This window comes from Lampris incognitus, chromosome 10, assembly GCF_029633865.1.
Source record: "Lampris incognitus isolate fLamInc1 chromosome 10, fLamInc1.hap2, whole genome shotgun sequence".
NCBI lineage: Eukaryota > Metazoa > Chordata > Actinopteri > Lampriformes > Lampridae > Lampris > Lampris incognitus.
This window is the reverse complement of record NC_079220.1, coordinates 15,636,049-15,658,948: the sequence shown is the minus strand read 5'-3', so window position 1 is coordinate 15,658,948 and position 22,900 is coordinate 15,636,049. Positions and strand designations below refer to the sequence as shown.

Below are 22,900 nucleotides of genomic sequence, written 5' to 3'. Positions count from 1 at the left end.
GGGCTCAGAGCCGATCCTTGATGTAATCCCACCTCCACCTTGAACCCATCTGTCATTCCAACCGCACACTTCCCTCATACATATCCTGCACCACTCCTACATACTTATCTTCAACCCCCGACTTTCTCATACAATACCACACCTCCTCTCTCGGCACCCTGTTGTACGCTTTCTCTAAAGCTACAAAGACACAATGTAACTCCTTCTGGCCTTCTCAATCAACATTCTCAAAGCAAACGTCACAGCTGTAGCACAGACACAAAGGCTTTTAATAGGGAGCTGTTGTTGGAATAGGAGACACTGCTATTAAATAGATTTTTTAAAATAAAAATTTCATACTCTTTTATAAATATTAATTCACATAACTGTATTGCTTGCAGAAAGCTTAAAGGTTCGATTATTTCAAAGCTCCATCAGACGCTGAGCCACACTCAAGATGATTATTCAACATCATTAATCCAAAAAAAAAAAGTCTTAACATCAATACTAATTTAAAAAATGCTGCCCCCTCTCGGCTATCAGATCGCCTATCTGCAATCTCAAGTAGCCACGATTGGACGATATGAAAATAGAAATGATCGACCAACTCTAACACACACATTCTTAACACTAACCTGGCAGGCTTTGAGACTGAGTTTGATTTCAACCTGGCTGGTCTGAGTGCCGACCCACATGTACACCTGAGAAATGAGAGAATAAAAAATAGATACATATAATTATATATAATCCAGTGAGTCAAGTAAATTCTTTATGAGACAGTACACGTACACACACACACACACACACACACACACACACACACACACACATATATATATATATAAAATAGTGTTTTTTTTTCTGGAAACCATCAATGGTGTTGATAAAAGTGCTCAACAAATGAGGAGTGGAATATTAAGATAGGTGTAGGAAAAAAAAACTAATGCATAGCAGTTAAGACTGTTTCGTTTATCATGCACTCATCAGCTGCCAATGTGGTTAAACAACCAAGAAAAAAACCCAGCCAATAAATACTATGCTGCTCCACACCACGCCCCTAGTTACGCTTCACAGCAGCCAATGGGAGGATAGAAAACATTTGAAAAATAACATCAGAAACATTACAACCCATGGGGTAGGGACTGGGGCTTCTGTTGAAAAAGCATCCATTTAAAATATAACAAGATAACATCCAACGGGATAACTTTACATATATCATACAGTGGAGTGGTGCTGCAGCGCAGTTGGAAGAGCACAGTTAAAATATAAAGGTCATCACATGTATGTATATCATCTAATGGCGGGGGGGGGTAATAAAGACACTGGTTTACTTGCAATTACAAAGCAGATATTTTTTCTGTGTCTACAGCTGGTGGCCAGTTTATTTCTACTGTTCAAGGTGAACATATCAGGCTTGCAAATAATAAAATATTTCTCTGCCAAGCATAGGTTACATCTTTTGCTGTTAACTGAATATTGTTGAATATGTTCAGCAGGTTATTTCATCCCATAACACAAGCATCATGACCAAGGCACAGGCCCCCTCAATGCAACCAAACACCACCAAGTCCTCTTGAAGGAAAATGCCAGACAGAGGGAGTCATCTACCAGGCATCGGTGACAAGAGAAGACAACTGCAAGGTGGACACTGAATGTTGGATTAACAGAGGGCCCTTTAAAATTAGGTTTAACGTCCATATGAGTACCTTCAGAAATGAGCATGCAAGAAATGCAACGGCCTTAAGCTGCCACATTTGGTCATTGGACAAGAATATTGGGTACTCTAGCTCATGGTAAATCCTTACAAAGAGCAATGCATATTTAATTAGCAGTAAAAGATGTAACCTGTGCTTGGCAGAAAAGCATTTTATCATTTGCAGACCTGACATGTCCACCTTGAATAGTAGAAATGAATTGGCCACCAGCTGTAGACACCAAAAAAATATCTTCTTTGTAACTATAAGTAAAATGTCTTTATTACCCCCCCCCCACTTCCATTAGATGATACACGTGACATTTGTTAGATGTTGTATTTTTTTATATTTTAACTGCCTGTCCCTCCAACTGTGCTCCAACACCACCCCACTATATGATATACATAAATTACCCCATTTGATGTTACCTTGTTATATTCTAAACGTATGCCGTTTCAACAGTGCCCTGGTCATTTAAATGCTTTTTGAAAACAAGCCCCGGCCCCTTACCCCATTGGTTGTAATGTTTTCTAGCCCACCATTGGTTGCTGTGCATAGTAACTACCTACCCCATTGTTTCTAATAGTTCAAATGTTTTCTCCTCTGATTGGCTGCTGTCCACCGAAATTAGGGGCGAGACGCGGGGCAACATAAACGGCTAATAAGTGCATGATGCACGAAACAAGCTTGTACTGCTATGTATTAAAAGTTTTTTTTCCTACATCTATATTGATATTCCGCTCCTAATTAGTTCAGCACTTTTATCAACACCATTGACGGTTTCCGGATGAAAAAAAAACGCTCTCATATATATATATATATATATATATATATATACACACACACACACAACATAAAAGATCTGATACAATATAGAAGAAACCCTGGTGTAAGTACTGCCTGTGTGAAGGGTACTGACCTCTTTGCCGTTGTCAAGCAGCATGATATCGTCGTCGGCTAAGTCATCCTGACAGAAGTCTGAACACTTTTCTGACACAGAGAAATAACCCTTCTCATTGGAACACCTGAGGGAGGGAGGAAGGAAGTAAAAAGATGTATGATGTACAAGTGGTGAATGAGGAATTCAGCATGGATTCACTCATATATGCATTAGGCCTGAGATTCCAAAAATTGTAAAACGATTCAAATCAGAATAAGAGACCTTTATTTCCCTGTGCATTACACGCACTAGGAATTTGTGTGTGTGTATGTATGTATGTATGTATGTATGTATGTATGTGTATATATATATATATTTAAAGACCCGATACTATACATATATACATAAAACACATCTAAAAAAATAAACTGTAAAAGTAAAATTTTTATATACAAATCTCAATAGACACGTGTGTGTGTGTGTGTGTGTGTGGGGGGGTGCCTGGGGACCTGTTGATTAGTCCGGGAGGGGCAATATTTCAAAGGTCCACTGAAATGGTGCTTTTGGCTGTTATGGTCCCTGTCTCATGTGCTAGAACTATATTTATGTCGGCGAACATCAAAAGTTCCTTGTTAAACATAGGGATGGGTATCGTCAAGATTTTATTTTATTATTTTTGGGGATTTTCCCCCCCTTTTGTATCCGGCCAATTACCCGACTCTTTCTGAGCCATCCTGGTCGCTGCTCCACCCCCCTGCCGATCCGGGGAGGGCTGCAGACTACCACATGCCGTTTCTTTTCGCCTGACAGTGAGGAGTTTAGTCAGGGGGATGTAGCACGTGGGATGATCACGCCATTCCCCCCAGTTCTCCCTTCCCTCCGAACAGGCGCCCCAACCGACGAGGACACATACCCACATCTGGCTTCCCACCTGCAGACATGGCAAATTGTGTCTGTAGGGATGCCTGACCAAGCCGGAGGTAACGCGGGGATTCGAACCGGAGATCCCCATGTTGGTAGGCAACGGAATAGACCACTACGCTACCCGGACCCCTGGGGATCATTAAGATTTTAATGGTACTGATGGCCTGGCAGCCTGTCCAGGGTGTCTCCCTGCCTGCCGCCCAATTACTGCTGGGATAGGCTCCAGCATTCCCGCGACCCTGACAGCAGGATAAGTGGTTTGGATAATGGCTGAATGGGTATTACTACTCTTATCGATACTGCTTATCGATTATTTTTTGGGGGGGGGTTCTTTAAGAGAAAAAAATATATTAAGAAATGCTTTTTTTTCTCATGTCTAGACAGAGAGTTACTTTTAATCATTAACCCATCCATCCATTATCTTCCATCCATTAATCATTAACCCATGTTTGTATAATTTAGTTAACTTCGTGGTGGGCTGTAGGCTGCCAGCATACATAACATACCTGAGGTGGAGGGGGCAATGAAATGAACTATGACCTCGGCAGTCAAACACTCTGCCTGTTATCTGATGCACGTTCACTAGATGTTTCTAGGCGAGCATGGTCAGCATCAACTCTAGTGAAGCATAACCAGACTTTTGACCGTTTAGTTCTCTCTCTGCCATTGTCACTAAGAGCGGGCTCTGTGTATGCATGTGTATGTGCACACACGTGTCAGAGAGAGGCAGAGCTGGGCCCTGCCCCTCAGCTCGCACATACAACAGGCCCCCCGAAAGACAGCTCGCTCTTCTGGATTGGGAATAGCGAAAATGCATCATAGACAAATGTCTTCACCTTACTGTAAATTAGAAATGGAGTTGGTGAGATAAAATGTGAACGATAACGTTTATGTAGCCTAAATAAATGGGAAATTTATTTTCTCCAATACTGATAGCAGGAACATTAATGTTGGAGCTTATCAATACTATGGTCTTTCATAAATTAGCACCGGTGCTCATTTAATACCGCGTTTCGGTACCCATCCCTAGTCAGCCATTTTAAATGGAATTAAATAGAGTTATGTGTAGACAAGCCATGTGCAGCTCACCTGAAGAGCCGAGCATATTTCATGTAGTCTGCATCCTCGTCATACTGTTTCTGTGAACCAATCCCCACCCAGAAGAAGTTCTCTGGCTCCTCTCCCTCATTAATCACCTGGGACACACAGATACTCAGTTCAGAAAAGCTAGTAATGGGCCCAATCTGTGCAAACTAATAGACAGTCCTATGTACAGATTGGTTTGAAAACCAAAACACAACCTTACTCAAACTCTTACATACACCCTTACCTGTTTGCTGTATGTGTCGTCAAACATGCTGTTCATGATGTCCTCGGCCAATTTGGCCTCATCAGGGTCAGCTGCTCTGCCCACCCAGGTGTAAACGATGCCCTGGTTGTCTGTGCTCTCAAATGGAACCTAGCACACGCACAAACACAGTTGTACTGGAGCCAGTTTGGTATTGTTGAGGATGTGCTGCAGCCATTGAAATCAACTTTCAGACATGGTACTTAGATTTGAATGCCAAAGAAAACTTTTTTTTTAATGCTTCAAATCTCCAACGTTCCGTAACCCTCACCTTGAGAATGAAGCAGAACTCAGAATTGAGATTGCTAGAGTCTGTTCCAATCTGGATGGTCCTGAAAAAGAGATTGATAAAAAATGTTTTTTTACAATCAAATAACTCGTCTTTGGGGGACAGCTTGTGACTGCTGTTAGAACAGTGCCATTGGTACTAGTGAGGACATGTTGTGTGGGTTCACCTGGTGCAAAGTGCACTGCCATTGGTGCGTATGTGGTAGAGGGAGGGCTGGGCGGAGTCAGCTTTCTGTTTCCTCTTCCCTTTGTGGATGATGAACTTCCTCTTAAAGTGTGACAGAAACTTGAGGTTCTCCTGCTGCTGAGTCATACGTACCACCTAGAGAGAGAGAAAACAGCCAATTTCTGTCAAATGTACTCAACAAGCACTTACATACATTTCATTTAAGTGTGTGTTTGTGTATGTGTGTGAGAGAGATGTGGACAAACATTGCATTTCTTTGCAAACTGGTTTAAAAGTGTATTTGTGTGTCAACAAATCTAACCCCCGCCTTCACCTCCAGTTTGCCAGGGAACAGACTCTCAAACTTCTTCTGCAGTGAGAAGGTGAAGGTCAGCCAGCCCATGTTGGAGGCCTCCCTGCCCTGCCAGAAGTATACCACACACTGGAAGTCCTCCTCCGGCTGTTTATCCTCCTCCTCATCCTCTTTACCCCCTCCCTCCTTCTTCTCCTTTTGATCCTCTTCATATTCCACAGGTACCCAGTACCTAAACACGGTTAGATAAAAATGGTTTTTAAAATGTTGTTTCACCAATAAAAAAGGTAGCTACAGCCATGTAACTTTAGAGTAAAAAGATGTGTAGTATGACATCTCAATGGCACAGATACAAGGAAAACGTACCAGCAGAATTGCAAAATAGTAACTTCAACTTAATAAAAAGCATTTTTTCCCCAATTGCACATATTAAGACGTCTGACTGTACTTTGAGTTTTTGAAAAGGAGATGTATCATAGTTTTTGAAGGCTTCAATGACTGTGATTGACTGTTGAAGCCGATGAAAATGATTCAGCCGACTTAAGTTTCTCAATACTGAACCCATCAGTGGAGTTTGTTTGTATGATTCTAAATTACGTCCAACATTTTAATGAGGCCTAGGTTCTCTAATGAGCCTAACCTTGAAGCGCATAAGAATAACACAGAGCTACTGGCCTGTCCTTCACCCCCCCCACACACCTGCAGAGGAAGACGTAGCAGTCCTGTTGGTAGAAGTGTCCAAACTCCTCCTCTGGCAGACGAGCAAATTTCTTTCCTTCCAACACAAACCCCTCCATCCCGTCCAGGTCTTCATTCCACTCCTCCATCATCTGTTCTGCCTATGGAGTACACGTCATCTTACTGTTGTAGCAAATCATTCTCTCACTATATTTAGACCGCTGCCAACATTACCAGGATTTCCTCACAAATGCACAGTAGAGGCGGAATATTTGCATTGGACCGTGTGTGTGTGTGTGTGTGTGTGTGTGTGTGTGTGTGTGTGTGTGTGTGTTACCTCAGTGAGAGGCATAGGCGGCTGCCTGGGAAGGAAGAGAGCAGTGAGGTCAGCCTTCATCTGGTCCTTTCGCTCAGCATCCTTCTTCACCTGGAGGAGAAGCAAAGAACATAAATGAAACACTTCCTGTATCAACCAGACCCACTAACGCACATGCGCACACACACACATGCAGACATATTTTGGTTTTCCCTCTATAATACTATAACTCAATGCTGGAAATGAATGCTCCTACCAAATGTCTACCAGTTCATCAGTTCAGTTTGAATATGCCAAGAATTCTTCAACACACTGTTCAACATGTAGGTGTTACAGCCATACATACATTTGGAAGAGCAGGTACTGTTTTTTTTCCCCTACTGTTGAACTTCTTTCATAAATAACTGAAATTCCACTTATTCATGAATTGACCCGTCACTTAAACAGATCAATCCTGTTGAGATGAAGGATTTATCTCATTAGGGCAGGTGACTAACATTTTTCTATAGACTACAGTGGCAAGTGAATCCAAAATCTCCCAGCCAGTTGATTTTTTTTTTTTTTTAATAAAACCAAACCAGATCTCTAAACGATAGTTGGTTAACTATTAGAGTGGCTGGTGGTGTGAACAGACACATAAGCCACAGCATTCTGCTGGTAGTTGCCACTTTGGATACTACCAACCACAGTACACGTTCCTTTCGAACCTTCCTTCTATGGTTCAATCTTTTACAAACACACAACCAAGTGTCTCTGACCTTGCCCTGTAGATTGTCTTTCTGTTGTACAGTCTCAGCAGCTCTGGTGTAGTCCACCTTCAGCACATCATCCCAGTTCTTAAACTTGGACTTAAACACCTGGGGGGGGGGGGGTGAGAAATGCCACGGCATAAGCCAAGTGCAACAATATTTGGTAAGTTTTACAATGGCCTCATTTTACTGTGTTAACCTCACCTTTCAGAAAAGTATTGTGTTAACAATAATACTGTTCGGTTATGACTCATTAGAACAGAATGTACTTCGAGGATGTGTCAACACAATGTGACTACAAACACTTTACTTCCAATTAACGTGCTTACTTAGAATTTTCACAATCTGTAGGTAAATGTGTGTATGTGTATGCATGTCTATTTTTTATTTTCCGTGTTTTCCATGGTATGGTACCTGGCACTCGGTGCCTTCCAGGTTGCGTGTGACACAGGCATGTTTGGGCCGGTGCAACATAGAACAGATCTCCTGACCCAGTTTTAAAGCAGCTGCACGAACCAGACGAGGCGACTTCCTGCCAATCCAGATGAACACATCGGACCAACAGTCCAGGATGTACACACCCTTTGTATCAAGCAGAGACTGCAGCTGCACAGAGGGAGGGAGGGTGAGAGAGAGGACAAGAGGGATGGACGAAAGGAGGTTGAGATGGGAGGAAATGAAAGAGGAGGAGAGAAGGAGGGAGAGGCAGAAAGGAGAAAGGGAAGGAAGTAGAGAGCAGGGAGGGAGGAAGAGGAGGGATTCAGGATGAATGAAAGGAGGGAGGAAGATAGGGAGGTGGGTGAGGAAGGAATGGAAGACGGGTGGTAGGGAGAGAAAAAAAGAGAAGGTGTGGAAAGCAGAAGAAATAAACAGGGTGAGGTTTAAGCTACCATGTCAAGTCGTGCGATGTATTCCTGAGGAGCTCAACAGTTCACGGTACAAACTAGAAGTTACATTCCCACTGGCTCTTCTCACACCAGGACTGTATGCACTCATAGCACTGTCAACGCTTTGAATAAAAGCATCCCTATTTTTGCCACGAATAACCAGGTATTCGCACATCATTTCATAAAGTAATGGGAGAACTTCAAGGCATCATGTCCAATAGTTTTCCAGCAAAACATACCAGTCTCAGCTCTGGCAGTGTATCCAGTTTGACCTTGCTGTCCTTGTGCTCTACTGACAGCTTGTAGTTGATCTGAGGCAGCTCCAGGTAACCCAGACCCAGGCCCACCTACAGGAAGTAAATAAAAACACAAATTGTAACTAACAACAAATAGTCTGACATTATTATCTCTTGTGCAAGTTAGAGTGAATACAAAAAAAAAAAAACACAGCTTGGATATTTCATTTTCAAATTATTTATTATATCGTTCCATCTATTTGATTAATCTCTATTTACACTGACTAGTCCCAACAGTGAATGATGACTGGTAACTGGACAAATGTTATGAAAATTACAACAACATGAAACTAGGTATCGTTTCTGATTTTAGGGCAAATGTGACTTATGGCAATTTAATGTTTGTAGTAACAAAAACAAGTGTAATATTAGGATTAACACTTTTAGGATTAGGATACTTAGTGACAAAAAAAAAATATTTGAACATTTTGACATTTGAAATTGTTGATTGAATTTTGGTCACATCTGACTGACCTAAATATTGGTCAGATTAGACTGTCTAAAGATAATTTAGTGAGACCACAGTCCAAATAACCTTAAGTCAGTTATTGTCTCCTTGTATTCTACTGAAAGTGACCATTTCCCTTTTAGGAAAAAGTTCACCGAGATGGATAGTCAGCAATGCAACATTCCTTTCCTCTGTTATATTGTTGTTGGTAATGGCAGGGGGCTGTTTCTGCACAATGCTTTTGTGGTGAGAAAACCCTTTCGCTCAGAAAGTGTTTTACACATTTTGTCCTTTATTCCAAACTTGGAGACTTTTTTACTCTGTTTTCATTCAACAAAGTTTTGTTTTACAGACTGCAAGTGTAAATATAAAAACTAAAAACAGACCCGACCCCCCCCCCCCCGAAGACTCACCTTGTACAGTTTTGGTCTGATAGGAGAGAAGTCATCGGGTACGTGTTTCTTGATCTCCTCGGGTTGTCCCCCGAGTGTCTCCCAGAAGCCGGGAGGCTCTTGAGTCTGTATGAGGGTGGTGATCTCTGCCTTTCCTTTACGTTCATTCTTATTGATCTTCTCTGCAAACAACCTGGAGGAGAACACCACATGTGTAAATAGGCACTTAAGTTACAGTACTTTTCTGTATCACTCATTTCTTTTTACGCTTTTGTGTTTTGAGGTTTTTGAAAAAAAAAATTCAGGGACAGCAGACAGACTGAAAATACAATGGTGTGTGTGTGTGCTGTACTCTTACCTCGCCTTAGTGGTGCCACTGAGAGTAGCGTTGGCTCCTCTCCAGATAAAAATCTCAAGACCCGTGTCCAGCAGGAAAACAAAACTATCAGAGAGGGAAGGACAGAGGGTTAGCTAAACAGCACTCAGTGATAAGAACAGAAAACTCTCAAACAAAGTACATCAGATTCTGAATGAATGCTTTGTTTTTTTTTGTTTTTTTTTTTATAAACAGACAGATGAGGATTGAAAGAAAATTAGCTATAATGAGAGATACAGACTCTGTGTGTGTGTGTGTGTGTGTGTGTGTGTGTGTGTGTGTGTGTGTCTCACCGTGGGTCAAGTGAGGAGGCTTTGAGAGGCACAGATTCCAGCCTAATATTCTTCTTGCCATAAACTCTATACAATCTGGGAGAAGAAATACACAAACAAGTCAAGACCATTCCAAGATGTCTTGATGCATCCAGGTAAGGAAATCCCAGAAAGTTGAATTCCAAGACTGATGCCAGGGGAAACAGGCTTTGGTTTGAGCTTACTTGAAGAACATTTTGTCCGTCTTAATTAACAGTCTAAGACACAGAATTCCTTTCAGCTTAACAAGGCACTACTTTGTATTTAACTGGGCACTCTGACCTCCTTATGGAGGGGGTGAATCGAGATAAAATGAAGTCAACTTCTCCGTAAGGGACCAGCAGTATCAAAAAAAAACAAAGACACCCCCCTAAAAACAGATATTGAACATACCATAGAAATATCTAATGACATTTTTGTAATCTGAGCTACCACTACTACCGAGAACAGATTAATACAATAAGAATAAAATGGCTTTAATAAAATGTTTGATAGCTGACCTGACAGGATACTGAGTGTCCTCCACAGTATAAAAGCCACTGGCGGTTCCTCCCTCGATGTAGGAAATTTCATTGTCAAACACCTGTTCACAGAACCAAGAGCATACAAAGACAATGAGAGACTGTGGATTACATATCATAACATGCAAGGGTTGAATTACTTAGGAAAGGACTCTTAATTTACCCAATCCTTTTTTCACCCTGGTATGATGGCTTCCTAGAGTTTTATAAGTACGCATGTGTGTGCTTGTGTGTACTATGACATCTGATGTGTTTCTACGTACAGCACTGAACTCCTCGCTCTCATCTCCCATCTCTTCCCGAATGGTCCTGCACTCGGCGCCCAGGAAGTTCCTGAGGTTGACGGCATGGATGGCAGAGCCCGCCTTCTTGTCCAGTGTGGCTTCCTGGCCAATCCAGTAGTAGATCTGCCAAGTTAATGCTCCGTTGTCATCTAGGAGGGTCTACACATGGATAGAATGAGAGATAACATACAATAAGAATTCTCATCAATCATGATTATAGAAATGATAGCAAAAATAATAATCATGAAAAACAATTCAACAGGGGAAATACAAAATTATAAACACAAGCCTATGCAAACAATGCTCCAAGGTCTGAAGGGATGAAAGGAAAAGGAGCAGTACACAGAAAGACTGAGTTAAGAGGGAAAGAGATTTGTCAGAACAAGGTTTTAACATATATGGATGTAAAACGCTTAAATTTGGAAAAATAGATGGCAAGGAAATTGTGTGAAACGTCTAAGGCAAGATGAAACTTGGCACCTACAAGAAAAAGTATTAAGCTCCAGCATCCCCACAACCCTGAGAGCAGGATAAACGGTTTGGATAATGGATGGATGGATATCTATTAATCATAATCATCTGGTGTGTTTTTTCTCTAAAATGGAATCCTAAGTAATGTGTGTGAGATACTTGAACAGTAGTGCTAGATTTGATGCATTACTTTGAGGATGATATAGCAGTCTGCCTCATAGAACTTGCCATGGAACGCCTCGTCCACCTGCATGGGAATAAAGTTCTCTATCTGCCACACAGACACACCTGGCACCTGTACGGAAGAGAGGAAAGGAAGACAGAAACCTTCATATGTGTGGAAGGTTATAGCTGACTAAGCCATACCGACACATTAACAAATGGTTCAACATTTCTTTTTTTCTTTTTTTTTAAAAAATTTCTTTGAAGCAGCAATCCTGAAGATTTAAATGCAAATAAACGCCCTTTTTTTATATCAGTGGCTAAAAATTGGCTTCAGCAATGTTTTTTTCTCAACACCCTACCCCCTTCCCCAAGAAGAAAACCAAATTTCAAGATAGAGTTATACTCAAGAATTTAAGTTTAAAAAGGGGTGATTTGATTTGACATTTGTGAAACCAAAGAACCTATGTGGTGATTTGCATAGCAGGCTGTTCTTGATATGGGATACAGCAAGCGACACAGTTATGGAAATACTATACAAACTCAGTGTATGTACCTGCCCCGCGTCTTCTAAGAAGAACTCTGAGTAGTCCAAATGAGGCTTCTCCAGACTCTTGTCCCACCGCCGCGTTTTTAGATCGCTATACTTCAGGTCTCCATTCTCCTGCAAAATCCATATGAAAGTCATGTTATAAACTGGTACACACAAATCTTTTCCCTTCTCTTATTCTCCTTTCTTGACTCTTCCTCCTTGATCAAACTTCAGATCTCCATTCTGCAAAATCCATAGGGTAGTCATGTTTCATTAACTGGTACACAACAGTCTTTCCTGTCCACTCCTTTCCTGACTTTTCCTTTTTTCTGGCAGCACTGTGGCAAGGAGTTACCGAGCAACTGTGCACTGGTCACACCTTTAAAGGGAAACCCTCATGATTTTCAACATTATCGCTATGTATATATTGTCGGAATGACAGTTAGCAGCCACAATACTGAGCAGTCTTTTAAGCATGTCTCTGAAACGCTGCTGTAATTTAAAAATGTTCTCCAGTGATGTCACTAGCAAATAATCTGCGAATGTGAAAACTACAATCCCTACGTCCTGGTTTGCTGCTACCTTTGTGAGCGACATCAAAATAGGATTCAAAATATGAATAACAATGCTACGTACAGATGTTGTGATATACTTAACATTTGCAATTTGGTTGACCTTCTTATTCAAAACACCTTATAAAAATGAGGGTGCACAGATTTTAAATTCAACTGACTCCGGAGGTATAAAGATCCAAAACCGTGATACTGTAATGTTCAGAGAGCCATACATGGCAACAAACATGAAATACATGGCAACTGTTGAACTCTCCTTGGATACTGATCCCAGCCTGCAAATCTTTACTCACCATGGGTAACACCCCTTGCATGCCCTCAACAGAAGCCTTTATTACATTACGCCACCCAATTGGCTGGCCTTGATGACACCTATGCCATAGGAGTCCACCAGCCATCACCCTATATAAAGGGCTGACATACAGTCACTCACTATTCAAAAAAATTAACCCGCCTCTTCCTCACCTCACACCAGCAAGGAGGGTGCTTTGGTGAGAGATTCACTCATGCTACTTAGAGAACCGGGGTTAAGGAAATAACCTAAAGTTCTCTTTCATAGCATTCATTTTGTGTCTCACTATAGGACATACTGACTACGGATTGCTTAATAAGTCCAGTATAGGAAACAGCCCTAACCTGTCATCCTATTCTCGTGCAAAGCCCTCATCTTCACAGTCTGGGTGAGACTAATTCTCCCCAAAACGTAGATATTTCCTGTATGCGGGAGTATATGGGAATGTGGAAATATGCGTCTTTCAGGTCGATTGACATAAACCAATCTCCTGGGCGCACGAAATGCAGAAGGGACACGTGTTAACATTCTGAATTTTTATTTCCTGAGATATTTGTCCCTGAGGTCTAAAATAGCTCAGATGCCTCATCCCTTCCTTCTTTGGGATTGGGAAGTATCTTGAATAAAATCCGTCTTGGTTCTGAACAGGCAGAACTATTCCTATGGCTCCTTTCTCCATTAGAGAATTGACCTTTTCTTGTAAAATACGAGCTGACTCCCCCTGAGCCTGAGAATAGATTCCTCCCTTGAATTGAGGCAGAACGATAACAAATTGCAGTCTGTAACCCCTGACAATCGTTTTTAACACCCATTCTGATTCTGTGCATGCCATCCACTCTGTCTTTATTACTAAAAGGGGACTGGCTGGCCAATTCACCCACAGTATAATGGCGCCCTCTTGGGGCGACACCTGGTGATGCTCATCTGTGGCTTGGCCCACATACTCTCCCCCTTCCCACCAGAGGGAAGCAATTCTCTCCTTGATGTGGTTATAGGGGAGATTAATTTGTTTTTCAACAATTTCCCATTTCTTTTTAATATTAACTGCACCCTGTGCCTCCATCCCCTCACAGTCAAACATGGATTTACCAGGGATGGGATGCTTGTCTCTGTAGGGCTTGAATCGCCATGTAGCAGCCAGCTCATCCAGGAGTTCTGGGAAGATGGGAATGAGCTGTTTTCCTGTCTTTTTCACCTTGGGCAGCTTTTCACCATCATAGCAAGATCTGGTGGTCTCCCCCTGTACGGTGGGCCATGGGATATTTAGTTTTGCAGTGGCGCGTTTACAGACGCCCTGCATATCCATATCCAATTAAGCCACTGTCAAGGCTTCCCCGTCCTGTTCCTTGTTCGCTGCCATGGGCGAGGGCTTGGCAGCCCGATCCGATGGTGCTAGGGGGAAATGGTCAATCCTTGTTGTCGTCAGAGATGAGAAGCTCCGAACCCCGCTTGCCCTTGGCTTGGTATGCATGACATGATTTGGCCCTTGGGAAAAACTAATTGGCGAACCCTGCGCTAGCTGTATGCAGACAAATACAACTGCTTCTAGCTGGCTGCGTGCTTGAGCTGCTGGCTTGGTCACAGTAAAGCTCAAGCTGCCCTACAAACTGAACAACGAGCCAGAGCCAAGCGTTCAGCGGCTGAGACAGATGCTCGGATCTGTGAACAGTTTAGCCTGACTCCAGAGTGGCTGTTGCAGATGTTAGCTTCTGTGAAGAGAGAAGAGTGAATATTGAGTGATGGTATGTCAGCCCTTTATATAGGGGGAGGGTTGGTGGCCTCCAATGGCATACGCATCATCAAGGCCAACCAATTGGCTGGAGTAATGTAATAAAGGCTTCTGATGAGGGCACCCAAGGGGTGTTAGCCATAGTGAGAGACAAAACGAATGCTATGAAAGAGCCATTCTGAAAGAACCAAAGAACATTTCTTCAGTCTACCCTCTTGATTTAAATATACTACCATTATCTGTTATTCCTCTCTCCTCACCTCCAAGTGCTTCTTCTCCTGGGCCACGTCGCTCATGCCTTTCAGCACCTGCTTGGCCTGGTCATCTTGAGCAGAGTCCTTTCTCCTCCTCAGCCTCATCTTCCTTGCCAGGGGGTCGCGGGGGCTGGCTCCTGGACACAGTCACCAACGCATAGTCATTTTAACTCACATCTCAATGTAAATTTACAGTTTATCATCATGAAAACATGCAAATTATCCAAATGAAAGAGCGGAAGCATCGTCTCTGAATAAGATGGGAACACAGACATGGACAAAAACAGACCTCCTCCAGCAGCAGCTATTGTGGCAGGTGATGCGCCAGCTAGCCTTAGCTGGTTCTGCAGGGAAAAGTCAATGTTGTACCACTCAGCTGTCCTGTCTACTGGCTTAGGAGGCATCACTAAATTGGGGTTCTCTCGTACATCCAGGACCTACACATAGGAGTATTTGAGAAGACTGGTGAATACTTCTGTGACTGAGAAATATTGCTCCATACCTTTTTAGTTTGAATGTAAATAACTATTCTATTGACAGAGCTCGCCAAATTTCACACTACTTTGACTGCTTTAAAATTGGCAGAAAAAATCCCCGCTATTGACAGTTTATGTGATGAATATTCTTATTTGCAACCCAAGTACATTATTTTATCAACGCCCTTTGAAAGTGAAGTTAACACGTTACCTCTAAGTCAGTGAGGAAGTGAATAGCCTCTGGCAATGTTACCAGGCGGTTTTTGTTCAGCACCAACTTCTTCAGTTTACCACACCTATTCACAGAAACACATACATTGATCTTTAAAGCTCTGAAACTCTTGTACTGGTATCAGAGACAGAATTAGGAAAATCCCCAATAAGGCAGATCCCACACATTAACACATTCATCTTTGTGTAGGTGTACTTCTGTAGGCATGCATCTGTGGATTTTGCAGGGGCGGATACTAATCACTCATCTCATGTAAGCAAAACTGACTGATACCCATACAACTGATCCCACAATGAAGATTCACCAAGCTAGTCAGCAGTCTGGAGCAAGCTCTAGAATTTTGAAAAGGGACAATAGTCTGATATTTTTTTTACATTTCTTTTCTTTCTCCTTCCTTTTCTCCTTCTGACCACATGATATGAAAGACAAACCACTAACCCACAAGATATGTCCATGAGTTACTTAACAAAAAGTACAAGACTTTCCCGCCTGTTCCTTTGAGGAAAATACTCATATTATTTTGGATAATAGGCTTAGTAACTATAACTAGCCAACATAGAGACCACTAAAGAAGACTGAAAATCTGGTCATTTCCATGAGCCCATCAATCAGAGCTTTCCTATTATGTGTGTGCGCTGGTGTGTTAAGCCTACCTGCAGAGCCCCTCTGGAATGAGTTCTAGATTGTTGTTTGCAGCCATGAATTCTATGAGACTGGCCAGCTTGCCCACTCCTGATGGAACCCCGTCAAAGTCCAGCTTGTTAGAGTTCACATACAGCTTCTTCAGTTTGGACAGTTTACAGATTGCAGACTAGACAAGAGAAATGCACAAACATACATATACAGGTTAACAAACACATACCTGATCCCATATTTAGCTTAAACAACTTTATCTTACACTAGAATAACAGAAGTGTTCATCTGTACAATAAGCTTTTCTCTTAACCAAATCTAGCATTGCGCTCTAAAAAGAGACAAAGGAAGAGTGTCTATAAAGTGATCAAAACACAATATTTTATGCTCATATTCAGAGCAAGTACGAGATCTGTGTATTACTCAAGGCAACCTCTACAGTGCATGTGACTGCTGATGGATTCATTATAACGTTAACGAATATAGGCAAGCAGGTACAAATGACGACAGTGGAAAGCTAGCCACAAAAAATTAACTCGTGCTCACAGAAACCAGGAAGACAGAGCAGCAGGAAGTATGAACCACGCACAGCAGACACTTCAATACCTTCTTTTTCCTCATTTAAATAATGGACCAGATTCACTGTTATTAATATATACCTCACTTCACCTAGGTTGTCCATCACGACGCCCCAATAGGGTTTCGGTTGCGCATGTTTGTTTAAAGCATGGGGCACTACTCCACATGCAGTTCTATGGTTCTCCGCTAACTGGACATTTTGTGCCTTTCCATTGCCAAATGCATTGAATATCTGCAAAGCCACGATATCCCCCGGTCCATAACATCAGTCTATCGATGAATGCACCTAGGACTACTGCTACCCATAGGAATAGCAGGATTTATTATCAAGGTTTACCCCTCTAGAGCCACCGTGTTCTGCTCTGTTGTCTCCTGACAACATTAACAGGATTACCGCAAGAAGGGTGTGGCTCTTCACCACACACGGACGGTCATTCATCATGGAGACGCTATATTTTGCGCTTCACATGATGCTGGGGTGTATGGAGACCAGTCTAGGATGCCACGAAAGGCCATCTAGGAAAGGTACTACTGCTATACTTAACCTCCTTAACCCCAAATATTAATATATAATTAATATTAATATATAATATTTATATATGTATGGTAAATTTCATCTTCGAGAAAAGAGTGCCATGCTTCAACTGTGTTTATAGTTGTCTGACGGTAACAACAGGAACCACAAAAACACTTTCCCCCCCTTAATATCTGCTTGCCCATATTGCTGGAAAAACAGGTGCCTGATGGAGGCAGGAGAGTTTAGTATATTGTCCTTACAGGTAGTGAGGTGAGCTGGTTGCGACTAAGGTTGAGTGTCTCCAGTTGTGTCCACTGGTCAATGCAGAGAGATAGCTCTGAGATCTGGTTACTACTCAGATTGAGTCTCTTCAGACTGCTCAGGGAGTAGAGACACTCTGGTACACGGGTTAGATCATTACATGACAGGTCCACATCTAGGAGAGACAGCAGGAAGAGAATGTAAGGATATATGTATGTGTGTGCATGTGAGAGAGAAAGAGAGACTGTAAGGAAGTCCCTTCAGCACTCTAGTTTATGACTCATCTGGTAGCGGCAGTAACAGCAGACTGATCTACAGAGAGAATGAGGATGCATATATAAAGAATTAGTATGGGTGTGTTTGTGTACAGTGTGCAATAATGGATACTTATGTAAATATGATGCTTGGTAAACAGCCCCTTCTGGTCAAGATGCCTCACCTACATATTTATGATGTGCACTACCCCTTTAAACCAGATGTTCAATACAAATGTTTGTGCAATACAAATGTACAATTGTAAATACACATTCAACTGCTTTATACTGGTTACAATTATTGCTGTTATTGTTGTGGCTATAACATAAATATATAATACAGTATGTAGTAGTGAGGTGGATGGCAGGTGAATATATAGCGTAATATAATCGGAGTTTATAGCATTATATATGGGCATGATGGGTTGTGGAGCTGTGGTATGATATAGTGTATGGGTAATATAGTATATAAGCAACATGGTATAATATATGGGCATAGGTTGTTGATTAGTCGACCATAACAAAACTCTGTCAACACAATTATCAAACACTTCTGACTTTGGTAATCAATGGAGTACAGTTTGCCCCTCTTTAAAATATGCACAAACTCTGCAAGTATTGATGCAAATTTATGTGCAAAAACTATGTGCCTAGAACAACTAAGACAGGTTGTTGCATGGCTGGTATAAAAGCGGTAAGAGAGGGAGAATGTATATAGATGAGAGGGTCGATTTGTGTGCAAGAGTGTGAGTGTTACCCGCTAGGTGTGTCAGTCCCTCCAGGCTGGTGGGCATGTTGCTTTGAGTCCTCTGGGTGTTCCTCAGGTGTAGAGTCTGTAGCGCCACCATGGCTGGTAATTGGCTGCTCAGAGACACACAAACACACCAACAGAGAGAGAGGGTGGGGGGGGGGGGGAGAGAGAGAGAGAGAGAGAGAGAGAGAGAGAGAGAGAGAGAGAGAGGAGAGAGAGAGAGAGGGGAGAGGGAGAGAAGAGGAGCACATTAGAGCAACACTCAAGATTTACAATGTCTTAAAAATGTAGTTAACCATAAAGTTTTAAAATTAAAAATTAAGCTCAGTTAAAAGTTGTAACCAAACAGCAGTTTATGAATCTAGGTTTTAAGTAGGAATTTGCAGTGTTTCCTGTAATGCATTTGGTAAAAGTCTGGGGTGTGACAGGGATGCAATTCTGATTCTTTGACTCATATTCACTCCTGGGTCCACGCAAAGCCTAACTTCCAGGTGTTGGAGTATGGAAAATGGCATTTATTTGAATATTTAATTATGATAAGTTGATAATTTTTCTGTGATTACAAATGCAATTTTCTTTTTTGTTTCGGAATCAGCAATGAGGCCAGATGATAAATTTTCATTGTTTTACATTTGTCTAGCCATGTGGGCAAGTTGCCAGCTATGGGTGCTCTGGCCGCTCTGGCAGCTAAATTAATGTAAAAGGGAAACTAAGTGTGTAGCTAAGTGCATTAAGAGCTTACAAGACATTTCCGAGGCCAAAAGAGGTTTTAACCTTTTATGAGTTCCTGCAAGAGGGTATAATGAGGAGTTAATAACATGCCTCTTAACAATGCCTAACAACTGGGGAAGGGAATAGTTCATTTTAATTAATGACCACGGCAGGTGGTGGAATTCAAGGTTTACCAGCCATGTATACTATAATACTCATCCACAACATGACCTGACTACAACAGAACCAAAACAAAACAAGTTGGTACCTGTCAAGTGCTTGGCACAGTAGATCACAATCACGGACTGTGCTGAAAACCATTCAAATTGTAGCTCTAGTATATGTAACAGCAGGTTGTTGCCCAGTATGATAGCTTCATCAGGACCTTAAAATAGTGTGGTATGCAGTTTTTGTATGTTGCAGATCATCCAGCCATCAATTATCCAAGCCACTTATCCCAATCGGGGTCGCAGGGAAGCTGGAGCCTATCCCAGCAGTCATCGGGTGGCAGGCGAGTAGACGTCCTGGACAGGCCGCCAGCCCAGCACAGGGCTGACACATTCACACCTACAATTTAGTATGGCCGATTCACCTGACCTACTACATGTCTTTGGACTGTGGGAGGAAACCGGAGCACCCGGAGGAAACCCACGCAGACATGGGGAGAACACGGGTCGTCCTCTGTGTCTTCCACACAGAGGACGACCCGGGATAACCCCCCCAGGTTGGACTTATTTTGCTACTTATTTGTTGAGCACTTTTCCTACTGCTGAGTGGTTCTTTTAACAAAGATATATATATATATATATATATATATATATATATATATATACATATATATATATGTATATATATATATATATATATAGAGAGAGAGAGAGAGAGAGAGAGAGAGATATGATCACTGCCACATAACTAGCTAAAGCTGCTAACCACTTTTTTTTGGGGGGGATTTTTTTCAGTCCTTTTTCTCCCCAATTGTACCTGGCCAATCACCTTACTTTCTGAGCGGTCCTGGCTGCTGCTCCACCCCCTCTGCCGATCCGGGGAGGGCTGCAGACTACCACATGCCTCCTCCAATACATTAGGAGTCACCAGCTGCTTCTTTTCACCTGACAGTGAGGAGTTTCGCCAGGAGGACGTAGTGCGTGGGAGGATCACGCTAGTGCAGCGACCAGGACACATACCCACATCTGACTTCCCACCCGCAGACACAGCCAATTGTGTCTGTAGGGACACCCGACCAAGCCAGAGGTAACACGGGGATCCGAACCGGCGATCCCCGTGTTGGTAGGCAACAGAATAGACGCTATGCTACCCAGACACCCAGCGGCTAACTACGTTTGAAAAATACAGAAAAATGGGGTTAATGTATTATCAATTCCCCACAGGTATACCCGCCTCTTCAGTTTGAACTACGTCAAATTAGAAAAAGAATATCTTAACCCAAGTTAATTCAATATGAAGGAATTCACACAAACACCCCAAGTCAACCAAGAGAAGCATGCAGCCAGATATTCATGACCAACCTCAGGAACTTTCCTCATTTGTCAGCATATGTATTAAAGTGTCAGTATGTGTATTAAAAGTGACTCCTGCCTTCGAAAAGTACCTCATTATGTGTTTTACCATCAGGCTAGCCATTCCCCATAAAAACATAAACCATGCCTAAAATGTTCCCCCATTTACAGTGAATATCTTGTTTTGGAGAGGGGACCTCTTTAAGTGTCCTTTACCGTAGCTGTGCGTGCATCAGCGGGTTGTTGTTCAGTATGAGTGTCTGCAGATGGACCAGGCGTCTCATCTGAGGGGGTAGGCTGTCCAGCTTGTTGTCACTCAGATCCAGGTACAGCAGGTCTGTCAGGTTGATGAACAGCTGGTTGGGGATGGAGTCGATGCCGTTGTGGCTCAGGTTCAGCACCAGCATGTTGCGACTGTTCTCCAGATCCCTGGGGATCTCAGTCAGCTGGTTGTAGCTCAGGTCCTAGAGGAGGAGGTGAGGGAGTTGGTGTGAGACACCTGCTTGAATCAAGGATATAATGGTGTTATGAACACCGATCAGCCAAAACATTAAAACCACTGACGGGTGAAGTGAATAACATTATCTTTTTTTACATCCCACACAAAATCTATTGTAGCTCAAATTGCTGAAAAAGTTATTGTTGGCTATGATAGACAGGTGTCAGAACAAACAGTGCATTGCACCCTGCAGCGTGTGGGGCTGCGTAGCTGCAAACTGGTCAGAGTGCCCGTGCTGACCCGTCCACTGCCGGAAGCACCTAGAATGTGCATTTGAGTGTCAGAATTGGACCACAGAGCAATGGAAGGTGGCCTGGTCTGATAAATCACGTTCTTTTATATCATGTGGACGGCCAGGTGCCTGTGTGTCGTTTACCTGGGGACGAGATGGCAGCAGGATGCACTACGGGGAAGAAGGCAAGCCAGTGGCGGCAGTGTGATGCTCTGGGCAATATTCTGCTGGGAAATCTTGGGTCGTGGCATTCATGTGGGTGTTACTTTGACATGTACCATCCATCCATTATCCAAACCACTTATTCCGCTCTCAGGGTCGCAGGGATGCTGGAGCCTATCCCAGCAGTCATTGGGCGGCAGGTAGGGAGACACCCTGGTCAGGCCGCCAGGCCATCACAGGGCTAACACACACACATTCATACCTGGGGACAATTTACTATGGCCGAGTCACCTGACCTACGTCTTTGGATTGTGGGAGGAAACTGGAGCACCACCTACCAAAGTATTGTTGCAGACCAAGTATGCCCCTTCATGGCAAGGTATTCCCTGATAGCAGTGGCCTCCTTCAGCAGGATAATGTGCTCTGGCACACTGCAAAATTTTTTCAGGAATGGTTTGAGGAACATGACAAAAGTCACAAATGGGTCAAGGTGTTGCTTTGGCATTCAAATTCCTCAGATCTCAATTTGATCGAGCATCTGTGGGATGAGGTGGAAAAACAAGTCCGATCCATGGAGGCCCCACCTTGCAACTTACAGGACTCAAAGGATCTGCTGCTAATGTCTTGGTGCCAGACACCAGCAGACAACTTCAGAGGTTGTGTAAAGTCCATGCCTCAATGGGTCAGAGCTGTTTTGGTGGCATGAGGGGGACCTATATTAGGCAAGTGGTTTTAATGTTTTGGCTGATTGGTGTATATTTTGTTACTGTTTCTCAAAAACGAGGTTGAATACAAATTGTAAGAGCGAGAGAGCAACTGGGAGAGAAAGAATGGGAGGAAGCCAAAAAGAAAGATTGCATGATGAGTAATAGGATGCAGAATCAAAGACATACTGTATTTTCCCACTTATCCTGCTCTCAGGGTTGCGGGGATGCTGGAGCCTATTCCAGCAATCATTGGGCGGCAGGCGGGGAGACACCCTGGACAGGCTGCCCGGCCATCACAGGGCCGACACACACACATTCATACCTAGGGACAATTTAGTATGGCCGATTCATCTAACTTACATGTCTTTGGACTGTGGGAGGAAACCAGAGCCCCAAGAGGAAACTCATGCAGACACGGGGAGAACACGCAAACTCCACACACAGGACGACCTGGGATGACACACCAAGGTTGGACTACCCCGGGGCTCGAACCCAGGACCTTCT

The 22,900-nt window shown here is 42.8% G+C and overlaps 1 protein-coding gene across 1 annotated transcript in view; it reads right to left on the bottom strand.

Moving 5' to 3' along the window:
* Positions 1-22,900, bottom strand: part of flii (FLII actin remodeling protein) — a 37,999-nt gene that overhangs the window by 4,043 nt on the left and 11,056 nt on the right. The window contains exons 5-30 of the mRNA XM_056287961.1: positions 21,013-21,260; positions 18,572-18,675; positions 17,560-17,735; positions 16,224-16,381; positions 15,550-15,634; positions 15,152-15,299; positions 14,869-14,999; positions 12,040-12,147; positions 11,512-11,616; positions 10,830-11,009; positions 10,546-10,628; positions 10,028-10,102; positions 9,717-9,800; positions 9,380-9,551; positions 8,462-8,569; positions 7,750-7,941; positions 7,345-7,443; positions 6,608-6,697; positions 6,292-6,431; positions 5,614-5,824; positions 5,281-5,435; positions 5,097-5,157; positions 4,808-4,936; positions 4,567-4,673; positions 2,593-2,698; positions 615-680 (exon numbers count right to left, since the gene is read on the bottom strand). Coding sequence (XP_056143936.1) covers positions 615-680; positions 2,593-2,698; positions 4,567-4,673; positions 4,808-4,936; positions 5,097-5,157; positions 5,281-5,435; positions 5,614-5,824; positions 6,292-6,431; positions 6,608-6,697; positions 7,345-7,443; positions 7,750-7,941; positions 8,462-8,569; positions 9,380-9,551; positions 9,717-9,800; positions 10,028-10,102; positions 10,546-10,628; positions 10,830-11,009; positions 11,512-11,616; positions 12,040-12,147; positions 14,869-14,999; positions 15,152-15,299; positions 15,550-15,634; positions 16,224-16,381; positions 17,560-17,735; positions 18,572-18,675; positions 21,013-21,260 — 3,321 coding nt within the window. The remainder of the gene's footprint in view (positions 1-614; positions 681-2,592; positions 2,699-4,566; positions 4,674-4,807; positions 4,937-5,096; positions 5,158-5,280; positions 5,436-5,613; positions 5,825-6,291; positions 6,432-6,607; positions 6,698-7,344; positions 7,444-7,749; positions 7,942-8,461; positions 8,570-9,379; positions 9,552-9,716; positions 9,801-10,027; positions 10,103-10,545; positions 10,629-10,829; positions 11,010-11,511; positions 11,617-12,039; positions 12,148-14,868; positions 15,000-15,151; positions 15,300-15,549; positions 15,635-16,223; positions 16,382-17,559; positions 17,736-18,571; positions 18,676-21,012; positions 21,261-22,900) is intronic.